The sequence below is a fragment of the Ammospiza nelsoni genome, chromosome 19 (assembly GCF_027579445.1).
Source record: "Ammospiza nelsoni isolate bAmmNel1 chromosome 19, bAmmNel1.pri, whole genome shotgun sequence".
NCBI classification, from domain to species: Eukaryota; Metazoa; Chordata; class Aves; order Passeriformes; family Passerellidae; genus Ammospiza; species Ammospiza nelsoni.
The window spans coordinates 8,882,391-8,896,853 of NC_080651.1; the positions used below are offsets into that span (position 1 = coordinate 8,882,391).

General features: G+C 48.8%; 1 protein-coding gene across 1 annotated transcript in view; it reads left to right on the top strand.

Moving 5' to 3' along the window:
• Positions 1–14,463, top strand: part of CACNA1G (calcium voltage-gated channel subunit alpha1 G) — a 144,346-nt gene that overhangs the window by 77,350 nt on the left and 52,533 nt on the right. The window contains exons 11-19 of the mRNA XM_059485667.1: positions 2,756–2,907; positions 3,440–3,625; positions 4,735–4,849; positions 5,521–5,676; positions 9,906–9,974; positions 10,846–10,872; positions 12,724–12,817; positions 13,400–13,645; positions 13,755–14,263. Of these exons, the coding sequence (XP_059341650.1) occupies positions 2,756–2,907; positions 3,440–3,625; positions 4,735–4,849; positions 5,521–5,676; positions 9,906–9,974; positions 10,846–10,872; positions 12,724–12,817; positions 13,400–13,645; positions 13,755–14,263 (1,554 nt within the window). The remainder of the gene's footprint in view (positions 1–2,755; positions 2,908–3,439; positions 3,626–4,734; positions 4,850–5,520; positions 5,677–9,905; positions 9,975–10,845; positions 10,873–12,723; positions 12,818–13,399; positions 13,646–13,754; positions 14,264–14,463) is intronic.

Here is a 14,463-nt window from a genome sequence, read left to right on the forward strand (position 1 = left end):
CAATTAGTTTTTTGGATATTAATTCTCACCTCTGGTTCAGGAGTACCCGCCCGCTCTTCATTTTTATTATGTCTGCCCAGTGTCTCAGATATTGAAAACTGTTTCCTGCAAGAGAAGTGGAAAAGAGTGTGTGGAGGAGGAGTAGGAGGGCAGGCAACTTTTTTGGGGTGAAGTAATGGGAGGCAGGTACATTTTTTGCTGCTATGCCAGCACAGGTTGACCCATAGCCCTCACAAGCCACTGCCAGGGCTATTTGGGTGTTGGATATCTCCTGAGTTGGATGGTCTGGGAGGGAAATTTCATGGGCCAGAAGGGTCACAGCCCCTCCAGTGTGTGCTGAGGATCTGGGAGCGTTGTAATGTAAGTGCTGCTCCCCCTCTTCCTTCCCACATCTCCCAGTTATGCCCTGCCAACACCTCCCATCTGGATTTGCACATTCCAACATCTCTGACTAGAAAGTGCCCATGAAGTCCAAAGTTCCATTAATCCATGCTATTAACATGTCATCCCTTTCCAGGGCTGTTGGATTTTCCATGTCAGCCCCCACGAGGAAGGCATGTTGTGACTCTGGGAGATGTTGGGCGAGGGGTTTAACTGGGTTGTGCTTGTGGCTCCAGTTGGATTTCACTGTACCACTGCAGAGGGGGAAGAGAGGGTGGAAATCACCCTTCAGGGTCCAGATTAGTGGTGCTGATGGATGAGAAGGAAAGCTTCCAGGAACACATCTCCTTTCCAGCTGTATCACTGCAGTATCACTAATAACAGCACAGAGCCTCAGCACTGAGGCACTCATGAATGAGTTGGCATTTTTTTGTGAGTAATGTAGAATTGTAGCTATTTCAAATTGTCCTGAGGTGCAGCTTGACATATAAGTTCTTGGCCTATTTATTACCCTGTGTCTGAGTGTTCCCATAGGTATTACGGCATTAAACCATGGCTGAATTTAATATTGGGAGCTGCCGCGTTTGTATTTTAGCTGCAGATCAGTGGCAGATGATTTGGGCTGTGTGCATGATGTGTTTGGCAAACTCTAGCCAAGGGATCTGTTCTTCAGCAAGGATGTTTGAGGTATAAGTTGTGTTCAACACCCTCTTTTTTTTACTTTTTTATTACATTTTCTTTTAAATGCTGCTGTTTCCTGCTTTGCTATCCTGTGTCATCACAAGCTCCTGCCAATATCCGTGCAGGGATATTATCCGTGCAAGTCCTCAGGGATTCACTACTATGTTGAGATAATATCGCACCAATTTGTGTCCCCATCTACCCTCAAGCTGGGTTGGAGGAACTTGAGCTGCAAAGGCTGGACCTGGGTAGTTTAACTCTTAGAAACAAATATTTGAATGCTTCCATGGATTTATCTGTGGTTTTTTCCAGCATGTATTTATGAACCCCTTGGTCACTGTGGTTTTTTGAGACTCTGAAGCACGGTTGACCAAGTGTTGATCCTGCCCCTGAGGTCTCTACTCTCGTGGTTGCCATCATGTCAGGGTTGGGTCACCTCAAGTCAAACCCTACAGCCTGTGCTGTGATGTGGCAGCCCCTGGTCAGTCACAGGAAGTTTTTGGCCAGTCATGAATGTCTTTCATGTAAGTGGAAGGTGCTGCCAACTGCATGTGTTGCACATTGTCTTCTGTATGTTCTGTATGCACATCTGGCCATAACCCACCATGGTTATCGTCCAGGCATCTAAAGCCACATCGGTGGTTATAAGTTAGACCAGCCAGTGCCAAACTAGCCCAGGGGAAGCTAGCAGCCCCTGTGTGTGAGGTGTGAGGTGAGCTGTGCCAGCCCACGGCCGTGCGCCGCCTTAGCGCTGCTGATGTGACCCCACCACCACCTGCCAGCAGGATGTCAGCTTCTGGTTTTAATGAAGCCTTTCAGCAGAAACAAGCAGCTGCAACTGTGTCTTGGGGTTAAATGGGGGGAAGTGATCTTGTATGGTGATTCTGTCCTTGCCACTGACTGATCCCGCACTGACTACACCACTGGATTTTGTCTTCTGCCGTATGTTTTCCAATAATGCCTGCCCACCTGTTGGGGAAACTGAAGCACTGGGCATCTGCAGGCATTGTTGGGAACCCTCTGTGAAACATGCTAAAAAAACATTAAAGGTATTAATTTAGGTCTAAGACTACCAGGGGTCTGTTTGATAAGTTTTTGTGCTTTTTTCATTCCTCTATTTTCAGATTGCCTGTCTGGAATGCCAGCATTGGGCCCTTCCTCAGTTGCAGATTTGGGGCCACTTGATAATGAGATTTCTTTTGAGTAATGAGATTTTTTTTGAGCCATTCTGGTTATATCACCTCAGATCTCTGCTTTTGAAAAATCTTGGCTCAAATCTTTTGATGAGCTACTAAATAAAAAGACAGGCCCTAAAGGGATATTTATGTGAGAAAATGGCCTGACTTTCCCTTCTGCATAAGGAGAATCAGTGTGGGGAATGTCAAAGCATTAAGCCTCAGTACATGCCACTTCTGCCTGAACCTCCTGAGGTGGTACTAAAGCTCTGATTAACGTGAAGTCCGTGTCCTGATTTACCAGCTGAATTTACAATGGACTTCTAAACCTTAAACACTCTGAAAGTATTTTCCTTCCATCTCCTGGGCTTTGAGTGAGCTATTGCCGTTTTCTCACCACATCATTAGCATCAGTATTCTTGCACTTGTAGTATTGGGGCTTGTTGTGTTTTCATGTGTGATTTTTGGATACGGAGCTGGCTGTTTGTTTTTTCAATTTCCTCCTCTTCTTTCCCCAGCCGGAGGAACTTACCAATGCCCTGGAGATCAGCAACATCGTCTTCACAAGCCTCTTTGCCCTGGAGATGCTGTTGAAAGTCCTTGTTTATGGTCCTTTTGGCTACATTAAGAATCCATACAACATCTTTGATGGGATCATTGTGGTGATTAGGTACAAACCTTGAGCTTTCTTTATGTGTGCTTCTCCTCATTTGGGTGTTTAATTAAACAGAAAGTAATGGAGAGTTGGCATAAATACCTTCCTGTGACACTTTACACTTCTCTCTCTAATTAATGCACTTAGGCACGATTGCTAATACATATCTTGGGATTATTTTACGGTCATTTTAGAGAGAGGCTCAAGCAGAAAGCTATCAGTCCCAATGTCCTGGGACAGTCTGGGATCCAAATGGCACACCCAGTGCCCAATTAAGTATCTCTGTTTTTTTGGCACATGCAAAGGCTATAATTGCCCCTGCAGCTGCACTCGCTGATTTCTAGGCGTATTTTTGACATTCAAGTAGGGCTCTGCTCTTTGCAAGCCTGGACAGAGTCCAGATCTCTACGAGCACTGGCATCACATCTCTGCCCACTTTCCGTCTCTCTTCTCTCTGAATTTTACCTTCCCTTCCCTGCCCCTCCGCTGGGCCTTTACAATTAGGCTTTGTCTGTCAGCTTGCATTGACAATTTTTGTCCTCCTCAGCGTGTGGGAGATCGTGGGCCAGCAGGGCGGGGGGCTCTCGGTCCTGCGCACCTTCCGTCTCATGCGGGTGTTGAAGCTGGTCCGCTTCATGCCAGCGCTGCAACGCCAGCTCGTTGTCCTCATGAAGACCATGGACAACGTAGCCACCTTCTGCATGTTGCTGATGCTCTTCATCTTCATCTTTAGGTGAGTGTTTCCAGTTCCCTGTCCTGAGCGTGCTCTGGGTTTTTAGATGGGATCCTGTGGTGGGATGAGGAGGTGACAGAGTCCGTGCCAGAATATGGCTGAGCTGAACGGTCCCAGGAGCGGCACTGCTGGCTGTGGTTTGCTGCCCTCAATTCTCTCAGTCAGCCAGATGAGATTTCTTTGCAAAATGGTTTACAAAGAAGATCTTTCAGGCTGGATGATTCCTTGACATCACCACAAGACGGCAATCCCGTTGCTTACCAACTATCAGAAAGCTTGGTGATAAAAATATTGCCAAGAAGAGGATGATATTCCTAAAGGAATGTCATGGTGGTGCTTGTGCTTTTTCATGGCCTCGTCTTCAGACAAGTAGAAATGTTAGAAACACCGTTGGGGTAGCTCTGTATTTTTAGATTTTGAGAAGAATTGAGAAGAGTTGTTCTCTTTCTACAGCCAGCTGTGGTGTTTGAGCAATGCAGGCACTGGGAAGGCTGAAGAGAGACAGTCTCTTCCAGGGTATAATGTCCCTTCTTCCAGTGAGACTCCAAAACTGCCATTTGCAGGCGTGGTACTCAGTAGAGCTGTAAATAATTTGATTATTCAGGTTACTAGCAGAGAGCAGGGAAAAGCAGATTATTCTTTTAGTATCTATCCATAATGAAAGGTATTCTGTTCTTCTGTCAAAATTGAAAAAGCTGTTTTGAGTCCCCTGATATGTCTTATTCAGGCATTTCACAGAAACCCTTTTTGTCTTCCTAATTCAGTTGAAGCATATTTTGCTGAAAATGTGTCATTGCAAAACAGAAAGTCAAAACATTTTGTTTAGAAAATGTTGAAAGACAATGTTTTGACTTACAAAAAATGAAGCAGAAGAAAAACAAGGAGCAGGCATACTTTTTTGGTTGAAACTCCTTGACAGATTTGACCTAAATTCACAACTGATTTGCGTGATCTCAAGGCATGTTTTTCAGCGAACAAAGGATCCATCTTTTTTAAAAAAGCATAAAAAGGAATAGCTCAGGTGAAATCAGGAGAGAGTCACCCTGCTGTATGATTACTGACTTGTGTGGTGGTCTTATTGTCGAGCCCCTGCCTCCTGTCATTTGCAGCATCCTGGGCATGCACCTCTTTGGCTGCAAGTTCGCTTCAGAGCGGGATGGCGACACTCTGCCTGACAGGAAGAACTTTGACTCCTTGCTCTGGGCCATCGTCACTGTTTTCCAGGTACAAAATGGAAAATACAACTGATGGGCGTTTTGAGACTGCAAAGACTGGGGTTGTTTTCCAATGCATCCGAGAGAGTTTAGTGAAGCTCCATGCCATGGAAAGAAGATGACCCAAAACCACAAGTGCAGGTTTACGGGGGCTTTTAGACTGTTTTCCAGCCTAAATCAGGACCTTGGTGAGGAGGGGCTGCCAAGTCAGGAGGCTCTTGTGTTTGCAGGGTATGGACCGGGTGGGTGAAAGTAAATATAGAGGGAAGAGATGGAAAGGAGGAGATCAGGACCATTTGTAGTGGTATTTTGACAAATAATGGAATCTTAGTTAAAGCTGATATATGCAGGGTTTTGTTCTAGCAGCTCTGGGCCCTTTAACCCTGGGATCTGTGGAAGACATTCAGTCATTCTGGCTGACCAAAGGAAAGGTCTGATCAGTGCGATGTTATCCTCCCTTATGGCTGTCCCTGGATATGGGGGACAGGGCACAAGGTCCTTGCTGGTGGTTGGGAATCTCTGGTTCTCTCTCTTCTCTGGCTCAGAAGGGATTTATCCTCTTGTGGTTACAGCTACAGTGGAAACCCTAAAAGCAGGATGCTTGTCTGGCCTATCCAGAGTGTGGATACCCAGCATGCTATCCTCCAGTATCTCCACAGTCCTGATACTCTTCCTCTGCAGATTTTGACGCAGGAAGACTGGAACAAGGTCCTTTACAATGGCATGGCCTCCACCTCATCCTGGGCTGCTCTCTACTTCATCGCTCTCATGACATTTGGGAATTATGTTCTCTTTAATCTGCTGGTGGCCATCCTGGTAGAGGGTTTCCAGACAGAGGTAATGTCCTCGTGCTTGTGCCTTTGCTTTCTTTTCAAGTTTTACGACCTCCAGATCCTGGAATCTGATTTCCGAGGTGGACAGCAATACCTTGACAGAAGTGGTATGGGAAAAAAGTGGGGTAAAATATTAGGTCTTCTTATTTTTTTACTTTTTTTTGTTTCCGTAGCCATGGTGCAATTAAATACAGCAAACCCTCTAAATGAAGGGCTTAAATGAAAGGCATTGTTAGCATTAATGCAGGAGTGGGAATTGAGGTGTGAGTCAGGCACTGTGGATGGGATCACTGCTATGACAGTCTCTTTGAAACAGTTTTCGCCATGTTTGTCATCCAGATTAAAGGCCCCTCCTGAAAACTTACACAGGCTGGTAAGAGATTAGTGACACGATTATCTTTTTTCATGGTATGCATTCATGGAGCTCTTCCAATTTCCAGCCCTGCAATGCTCTGCGTATTTTAAGGTACATGATTTCTGGTCTCTGCCATCTGCTTCGTCACAATGGGAGCTTCCACGAGACATCCTGCATTGCTGGAGGCTTTGAGGGGGCATGTAGGCTTGAGCTCAACCTTTTTTTCCATCCTACTGCCAATCCAATTCTCCAGCTTGGTGTGGGTGTGCAGGGGTACACCTAGTACCCCTCAGAGGGGGGGGACATGTGATGTTCATCTGCTCCTTGCAGAAATTTTCCAACTGTTCAAGAACACCCATAAGGGGAGGGGACCCCTGTACCCTGTCTGGGGCATTGGTTGGAGGGGTAAATACAACCTAAAACTCCTCACTGGGGTCTGCTTATATGGGCTGTGCTTCTAAACACTATCTCTGATTTTTTAAAGCATTCTGGCATGAATAAATATTTGAGTTTTGTTGCATGTGTATTATGATATCCTGCAACCCTACCAACAGAACAGTTTTTATTATCATTATTATTTTTGAAGTTTGGAGTTAAATTAATGGAGTCATACCAGGACATAGCAAGAATAATTTTTTTCTTTTCTATCGTCTCTTTCTCTCCATGATGGTACTTTTCTTTTTTAATTGTTATTGTTGTAGCTGTTTCTGTCTGTAAATGTCCCCCACCATTCAGCCAAAGGGACAATCACTGCTGGGTTCTCTCAAAGAGCAAAATGTTCCTTTGCTCAGTCTCTCAAACACCAAAAATGTTCCCTTGCCCAAGTGAGAAGAGGTACAAAGCTCCTTGTCTGTTCCTGGTGACAGCTTCGAAACCCAAACTTTGTTCAGTCTGGCAAATTGATCTTTGAAGGTCACCAGCACAGGAGATCACCTGGATCTCTGCACCCACTATGCAGAGAAAAGATGCAGCCTTTAAATGCAGCAGCCCATTTGCCAGCCCCTGGCCCTTAAGGGAGGCTGACTCCTCTGCTCCTTGGCTTGTCTGGTTTACCATGCAGGAGATGCTCCTGCTCCACCACTGCAGCACGCTTCTTCCTGGGCAGCAAATTATCCCTTGCCTGGTGGCCAGCTGTGCCATGGTGCAACTCCCTGAAAAGACATGTTCTGCCTTAATGCCTTGTGGTTTTATTCCAGTAATGATGTCCTTGAGGGTATGGCTCCCCTGGAGTCAGGGAAGTGCCTGCAGCACTCCTCAAATTTGCTCTCGGCTGTTTTCTGCAGCAGGGCTGCCCCATCAACTGCCCCATGTCTCCACTGCCAGAGCAGCACTGGGCTTGTCCAAGCCAGCTCCAGGATATCTGTGTAAGCTGAAATGTGCTTCAAGTGCTGTGTAAATTGCTTGCTTGGGTTTGGGACAGCAATGGGACAGCCTGAAGCCAGTGATGCCCATGCCAGTACTGAGGCGAGCACAGGAACCAGGAACCAGTGCAGCCCCCAAATACCAAACCCGGGTTGTCAGTTCTGCTCTGCCCTGACAATTTTAACAAACTCACACCATATATCTATGATCTGTGACTCTGATTACATTGCTATTTTATATCTCAGGCTTTAATGATAGCTTTTAAATAATAATCTTCCTTCCACATCCTTGTTATTCTGAGTTCTCTACATACATCCAGTGAGGTGCAATGGCTCCAAGAGAGCCCTTGGCTCAACCCAGGTTTCCTGCAGCAGACTGGGAGTGAATGTCTCTGGAGGTCAGGCTCCAGGTCTGGCCTTGCTGGTTTATGTTTATTCAGCTTTGATGGTATGTAGCTTTGTGAACAGATCACATTCTGGTTTTTGCAAGCCAGCACAGAGGATCCTCTCCTAAGCAGAATTAATAGAGAGATCATCTCTCGCTGTAAACAAACCCCAGCGTCTGCTGCCCGTGTCTGCACTTGACTCTTCTGAGTTGAGTTTGTTGGGTTTTTTTTTTTCCATTCTCCTTCAGATTTCTGGGCTGAAACACAATCCTGGGGCTGCTGCCTTTATCTCCCTGGTCCTTGAGTACCTTTCCTCAATCCACAAACACATTGTTAATTTTAGTGCATGGCTTTGCAGCCTCGGTTGCCAGGCAGCAGATGACTATAAGCAGCTGAAAAACTAAAAGGGCCTCTTCCAAACTTTAAATACAGGGCAGTATATTTTGCAGGACTGAGGTGGAGGGGGTTTTCCCCCCATTTTTTCCTTTAATTTGGAATTAATTCCTTTAATTTGGAATGTTTCATTTAACCAGCTTCTCTCATGACTGTGCAAAAGGCACAGGCAGGACTCTTTGCCGTGTGGTTATTTTTGACTGCACATTCCCTGATTGGATTGGACCCTGGTGTTGATGCAGGGAAGGTGAGCAGGGGACTCCGTTTGATTGAGCTGCTAACTGGAAATTACTGCGTGACCACTCTGGTGCCTGCCTTGGAGACTTCTCTCTGAAGCAAGGAATGACTCCTCTTATTCAGGCATAAAGCTCCTCTCCTGAGGGAATTCCTAACAGTGTTATCTCCAAGGTGTATTTTTCTATTGGTAATCCTCCCAGTTTGTGTCCTGTTGTGCCCATCCGTCCTCGCTCGTGGGTTTGATCCTTTCTGTCCTTTGTGCCCTGCTCTCTCCCTGGCACCCCAGGTCCTGCAGCCTCTCCATCCTTTTCTCTGCAGGACACTACTTGCTCTCTAGAGGTAGCATCCTTGGGGAAATACAGATGTTCAACTTCTTCTGAGCTTTCACCAAAGGGAACAGTCCCTCCTCCTGCAGGGGGGATTTTGGATGGTGTTTTTCTTGCTCCCCTTGCCTGTTGCATTCCTATCGGCTTCAGTGGGATTTTCCTTGTGAAAGGAAAATTTCCATCTTTTCCCTTTCAATGGCTTTTCCATGTCTCTCTCTGTTACAAGCAAAGACTTTAAGTTAAGTGTCCATCACATTGCAGGCAAGTCCTTAAACTCTTCGTCCCAGCCTAGGCTGGGATGAGTTTTGTCACAATTTAGCAATCAGAAAAAAGATCCATTGCCGTGCAGGCAAGAAATTCAGCTGGTGGGATAAATTGTGCCCTACTGCTTCAGCATGGAACCTCTTGTTGCCCCATGGGATGGGACCAGGCACTGCCACACTGCTGAAAAATGCTGAGGAATACTGGGAGAGCCACCCCTGAGCAAGGGGAAACACAACAAGGTGAAAAATGATGTCTGTTTTCCAAATGGGCAGGGAAAGGCTGGCTTCTGGTGCTGTGAAATGTTGGGGTCATGGGTGTTGCAAAATTTCCCAGGATGGGGCTGTGCCCCCCTGGCTGCAGACCTCTGATTTAAACTGCTGATTCAAATGGGTGTTTCCACTAACAGGACTGAGCACGGATCTGAACTCACAGCAGACTGTGTCTCTCCTGAAACTAGGTATTTCACCTGCAAGAGCACTGATATTATGTTAATCAAACATTCATTAAAAACCTCCATTGCTGCTTAATGAAGGCATAATAAATAAAGATGCTATTATACAGCTGCAAAAAAAAATCATGTTTTCAATAATTAGCTGGTGTTTCATTAGCACAATTATCACTTAGGAGCTGAAGCAAGCTCTGTTCTAAACACTTAATTTAAAGGGTATAAGGCTGGTCCCTTCAAAGGGCTTCTTTCTACCTGAGATCCCACTCTCTCCCTGTGCTGAGTGGAATGGATCCAGTGCCTGGCTCTCCATTGTAGCCACACACTGCCCTCCTCCCCCTTCCCTTCTGCTTCCCTGCCTCTTCTCCTGTGTTTTTTGATTCCCCACTCAGTCCTGCTGTTGAAACTGAAAATTGAACCCCGCCTTCCCCTTCCTCCCTCTTCCTTCCCCCCATTTCTCCTTCAGGAGATGTCCAAGCGAGAAGAAGCGAGTGGGCAGTTAAGCTGTATTCAGCTGCCTGTCGACTCGTCGGGGGTACGTACAGCACATCCCACCGCCACCGTGCTTGTCTCTCTCGTGGTGCCTGGTCACACTCTGTGGTGCTGTTCTCATAGTAGCTGTCATTCTTTTGGGGTCTATTTGAGTGTTTTGGAAGTGTTTTTTTGGTTTTTTTTTGTTCCTTTTTGTCACCCTCATTGTTGAGTCAGCCCTGATTTTAAGTCCCTTCCTTCTCTGAGGGACCGAGATAAATTAAGGTGGGTGCTTCCAAGTGGCTGATGTGGCTCCAGCCAGCAGGTCCCGCTGACCCCTTTCTGGATGCCTGCCCTGGGGAAGGCTCCCCAAGACATGTTACAGCCTCTCCATGGCACAGTCACATCCCAGGGACCTCCCTGAGGATGAGGATGGTCATGCTGATTGCAGGGCATGTGTGCCGAGGCTCCCTCATGCAGGTGGGGGAGGATGCCTAGGAGTGAAGGGACCTGGAATCAAACCTGTTTTGATAGGTGTGAGTGTGTTGATGTGTGTGTGGGAGTCCTGTGCTCTGCAGGACAGGGTAAGACAGCAGCAGTTGCACTGTGGGAATGCTGAGATTGCCAGCGCAGTGCTCATTACAGGATGTGAGCGTCCGAGGAAGCTGTGGATCTCTGAAGCACAGCGCACCACAAACCTCACCCTTCTGCCAAACTCATCTCTCTTTTTACCACTCACTTCCCTTTCTTTTGTCTTTTCCAAGAAGCCTGGCTTTTTCCTCAGCCCAAAAGCCCTTTCCCCTTATATCCCAGTGTGTCAGTCCCTTTCGGTACAGGCTGGTTTAGTTGTCGTACTGCCCGGCCCAGCTTGACATTATCTCATTTCCCAAAAGGATTTTAACTCCCTCTTCTCTCATAACCCCTTTTCTATCCAGAAAGGCAAACTGGGAGTGCAAGAACAGGTAACGGGCAGCAGCACCAGCTGCGAGATGTTTGCCTGCACCGTCCCGAGTCTGGCACGTGGTGTTGGGGAGGGGATGCTCACTGCCCTCACACGTGGGGTTTGGTGCTGGGGAAGGGGGTGGGAAATCCCCACACAGCTCTGCTTTTCCATCTTGGCACACGTCTCATTGTGCCCCCTTAAAACTTTCCTTAGGGCTGCTGAAGAGCACTCCAGGAATACAAATAATGTGAAATTCTTCCCAGTATTTATTTATTTTTAATAACCCATCAGGGAGAATGAGTAATTCCTGGCAGGCCTGCTGACAGGCTGAGCTGGGAGCCTCTGTGGGGAGCATACCTGGAGCCAGCTGGAGCCCCTGCTCACACAGAGACTGGATCTGGCTCCAGCAAAGCTCAAGCCAGGCTGACTTTACTGCTCCCCCTTGCAAGGTGCATTCCTGACCTTCTCAGACTGCATCCTGCAGGAGGAGCTTCCCTGAAAAGCACAGAAGTCCTGAATCCTCAGGGTATTTTTGAGCCAACACTTCATGTCACACTCTCTTTTGCCTTAAAAATATCTTTGAGTGTCCAGCCTGCCTGGAAAAAATATCTTTAATAGTTTAGTGACCCCACACTAAATATGGGAGGAGTATTGGGGCTCATCCCTCTGGGGTTTTACTTAATAATGAGGTATGGGGCACTGACATGTGTTGGATTCATCTCTTCCTTCTGTCCCAGGCTGGGGTCCTTCTGAGATTTTGCAATCAATGGGTACCCTAGCACCAAACCTCAGCAGTGCTGGCCAGGGCTCCTGTGGACGCAGCTTAGCCTTGGTGGGGTTTTCTGGGGCTCCTGGGCTCTCACTGCTGAAGTGAGGATCTGCTTGGCTTTTCCCATCCCAGCATCTTCCCCCACCTTCCCACCTCTTCTCCATTGTGTCAGGGCTTGGTGCCCTTTGCCAGAGCAGTGGTTTCAGCCATGAATCCTCCTCTTTTTGGATGGGTATCAGTCCTTCTGGCGAGCACCTCTGCCCCTCTTAGGTGTATCCTAACTATACCACACCCTAAGTGCCTTTCTGCAGTGCCAATGGACAGAATCAGGGTCTGTGCCACAGGACGGAGCAAGAACCCAGGCACCACACAGAGAACAATGATCAACATCATCTTCCTCTACCTGAGGATGGGTACCTGTCACCAGGAGACAGGCCTCGCTCAACCACCAATGTTTGAAATGAGACAGCAGAATTTAAACTTCCCAAATGATCCAGCATAAATCCCCAAAACTCCTGCTCCTCTTGTGTGTGGCAGCTGGGAGGGAAAGGGTCCCTCATGGCAGTCGAGGTTGGGTTCTGCCACCTGGATCCTTTCTATGCTGATGGGGCGTCCATGGACACGTCACGTTTTTCATGTTGGGAGTTTGGGGTCTGTTGTGCCCTTTGTGAACCCTGGATTGCTCCACCCAAGCATCACTGGAAAGAGCCACACCCAGAGACTTTTAGGTGTATAAATTCAGAGAGATTAGTAGGATCATCTTTTGTCCGCAAATTGTTCATCAATATTGGTCCTTCCCTGACATCTGCCACATATGCAATTCCAGCAGCAAAAATTAAGCAATAGTTTGGTTTTTCTCCCGATCCCTTTCTGGGACCGTGTTCAGAGCCAAAGGCAATCCATCTTCCTGATAGGAGGTTAATTAGTCTGTGGTATAAACCTGTGCATGCATCATTTTGTGGAAGGTGATGTTGCATCGTGGTACCAAGTTCAGTGGATCTGTAAGGTGTGGTGTTGGACACGGGAATCCATATTTGCAGAGGGCTGTCCGCGCACTGTGGCCGCTCACCCTCCTTGCTGAAGCCTTTTGTTTTGCTCCAGGGTGATGCTTCCAAGTCTGATTCCGAGGGGGATCTCTTCCCCCACAGCCTGGAAGAGGAGGGAGAACCTAAGAAAAACTTGTCAAATCCAGCCTGTGAGTAATAACTAACCCTGGAAGGACAGGGCCTTCCACAGAAACCTTGCTTTGCAGTGAAAACAGTGTGTCCAAAAGGAAAAACCCCTCCTGGAGGGATTGCTGTAGTCCCAGTTGTGTCATGCTTGACTTTGCAGCAGGTTTGGGGTGGGATTGTGGGATGCAGGCAGGGAGAGACATGATTGCATTTGAACTGGTAATTTCCCCATTAAGCCCGAGGACTGGGCTTGAGGGGTGTCTCTGCTGGAGGAGTTTGGAGAAAGAGGATGGAGGAGGTGGGCAGGAAGTTTCCAGGGCTGGAGCTGGTGGGTGTTAATTGGAGGTTGAGGAGGCTGCAGGTGACATTTTGAGTGTGCTGTCCTCTACCATTGCTACCTGATCCCATCGACACCTGATCCCATTCCTGTTTGACATCCCCGTGCTGGGCTGAACGACCCAGTGCTCCGCAAGGGCTTTTTGGCCCACATCTCCCTGATGCTCTGAGCAGAGCCTTCCCTGCGCAGCAGCTTTGCCTGCCCACGAGCAGGCTGTCGGTGTTCCCCCTTGAGGTGAGACGCCTAAAAACCCGCTCTTGTCTTCCAGTGATGGCCCTGAGCGAGCACCCGGAGCTGAAGAAGAGCCTGACCCCGCCGCTCATCATCCACACGGCCGCCACGCCGATGCCCATGCCCAAGAGCGCCGTGTTCGGGGACGCGGCTCAGGGCTTCGAGTCCCGCCGGGCCAGCGGCGTCTCCACGGACCCCGGTGCCGCCCATGAGCTCAAGTCCCCGGTACTCGCACCACCTCCCCCTGCGGGTGCTCGTGGGGCTGTCGGTCCGTCCCGCCGGCCTGGGGCGGGTGGCTCGGCTCTGATGCGCTCCCTGTCGCTGTCCGTCCGTCCCGCCGGCCTGGGGCGGGTGGCTCGGCTCTGATGCGCTCCCTGTCGCTGTCCGTCCGTCCCGCCGGCCTGGGGCGGGTGGCTCGGCTCTGATGCGCTCCCTGTCGCTGTCCTTCCCGCAGCCCAGCGCCCGCAGCTCCCCGCACAGCCCCTGGCGGGCCAGCAGCGCCTGGAACAGCCGCCGCTCCAGCTGGAACAGCCTCGGCCGCGCCCCCAGCCTCAAGCGCCGGGCGCAGAGCGGCGAGCGCCGCTCCCTCCTGTCCGGGGAGGGCAAGGAGAGCTCCGAGGAAGGCGACAGCTCGGATGAGGAGCGCTCCAGCCGGGCCGGCAGCTTCAATGGCTCTTTGCCGCACCGCATGGAGTCGCTGGAAACGAAAGGGTCCTTTGACCTCCAGGATACCCTGCAGGTGCCTTCCCTGTATCGGACCAGCAGCATGCACAGCACCAGAACGTCTGTCTCTGAGCACCAGGACTGCAATGGGAGGACATCTCCGGGGCTGCTGCTGCAGCAGCTCCACCTGGATGAGCCCCACCAGGATGGTGATGACGGCGATGATGAAGGTAGCATGGTAAGGAAGTGCCACGTGCTCGTTTTTGGCTTTATGACTTGTCAAAACAAAGCTTGTCACTGCCTCAGGGGCGCACATGTGAGTGCAAGAGGTATTGGGTCTCACCATCACCACGAGACCAGACAAGAGTCACCCAGAATGTCTCTAGGCAGTGGATGCTCTCAGAAATGGGATTGGTATCTAAGTATTGCATGCAGTAT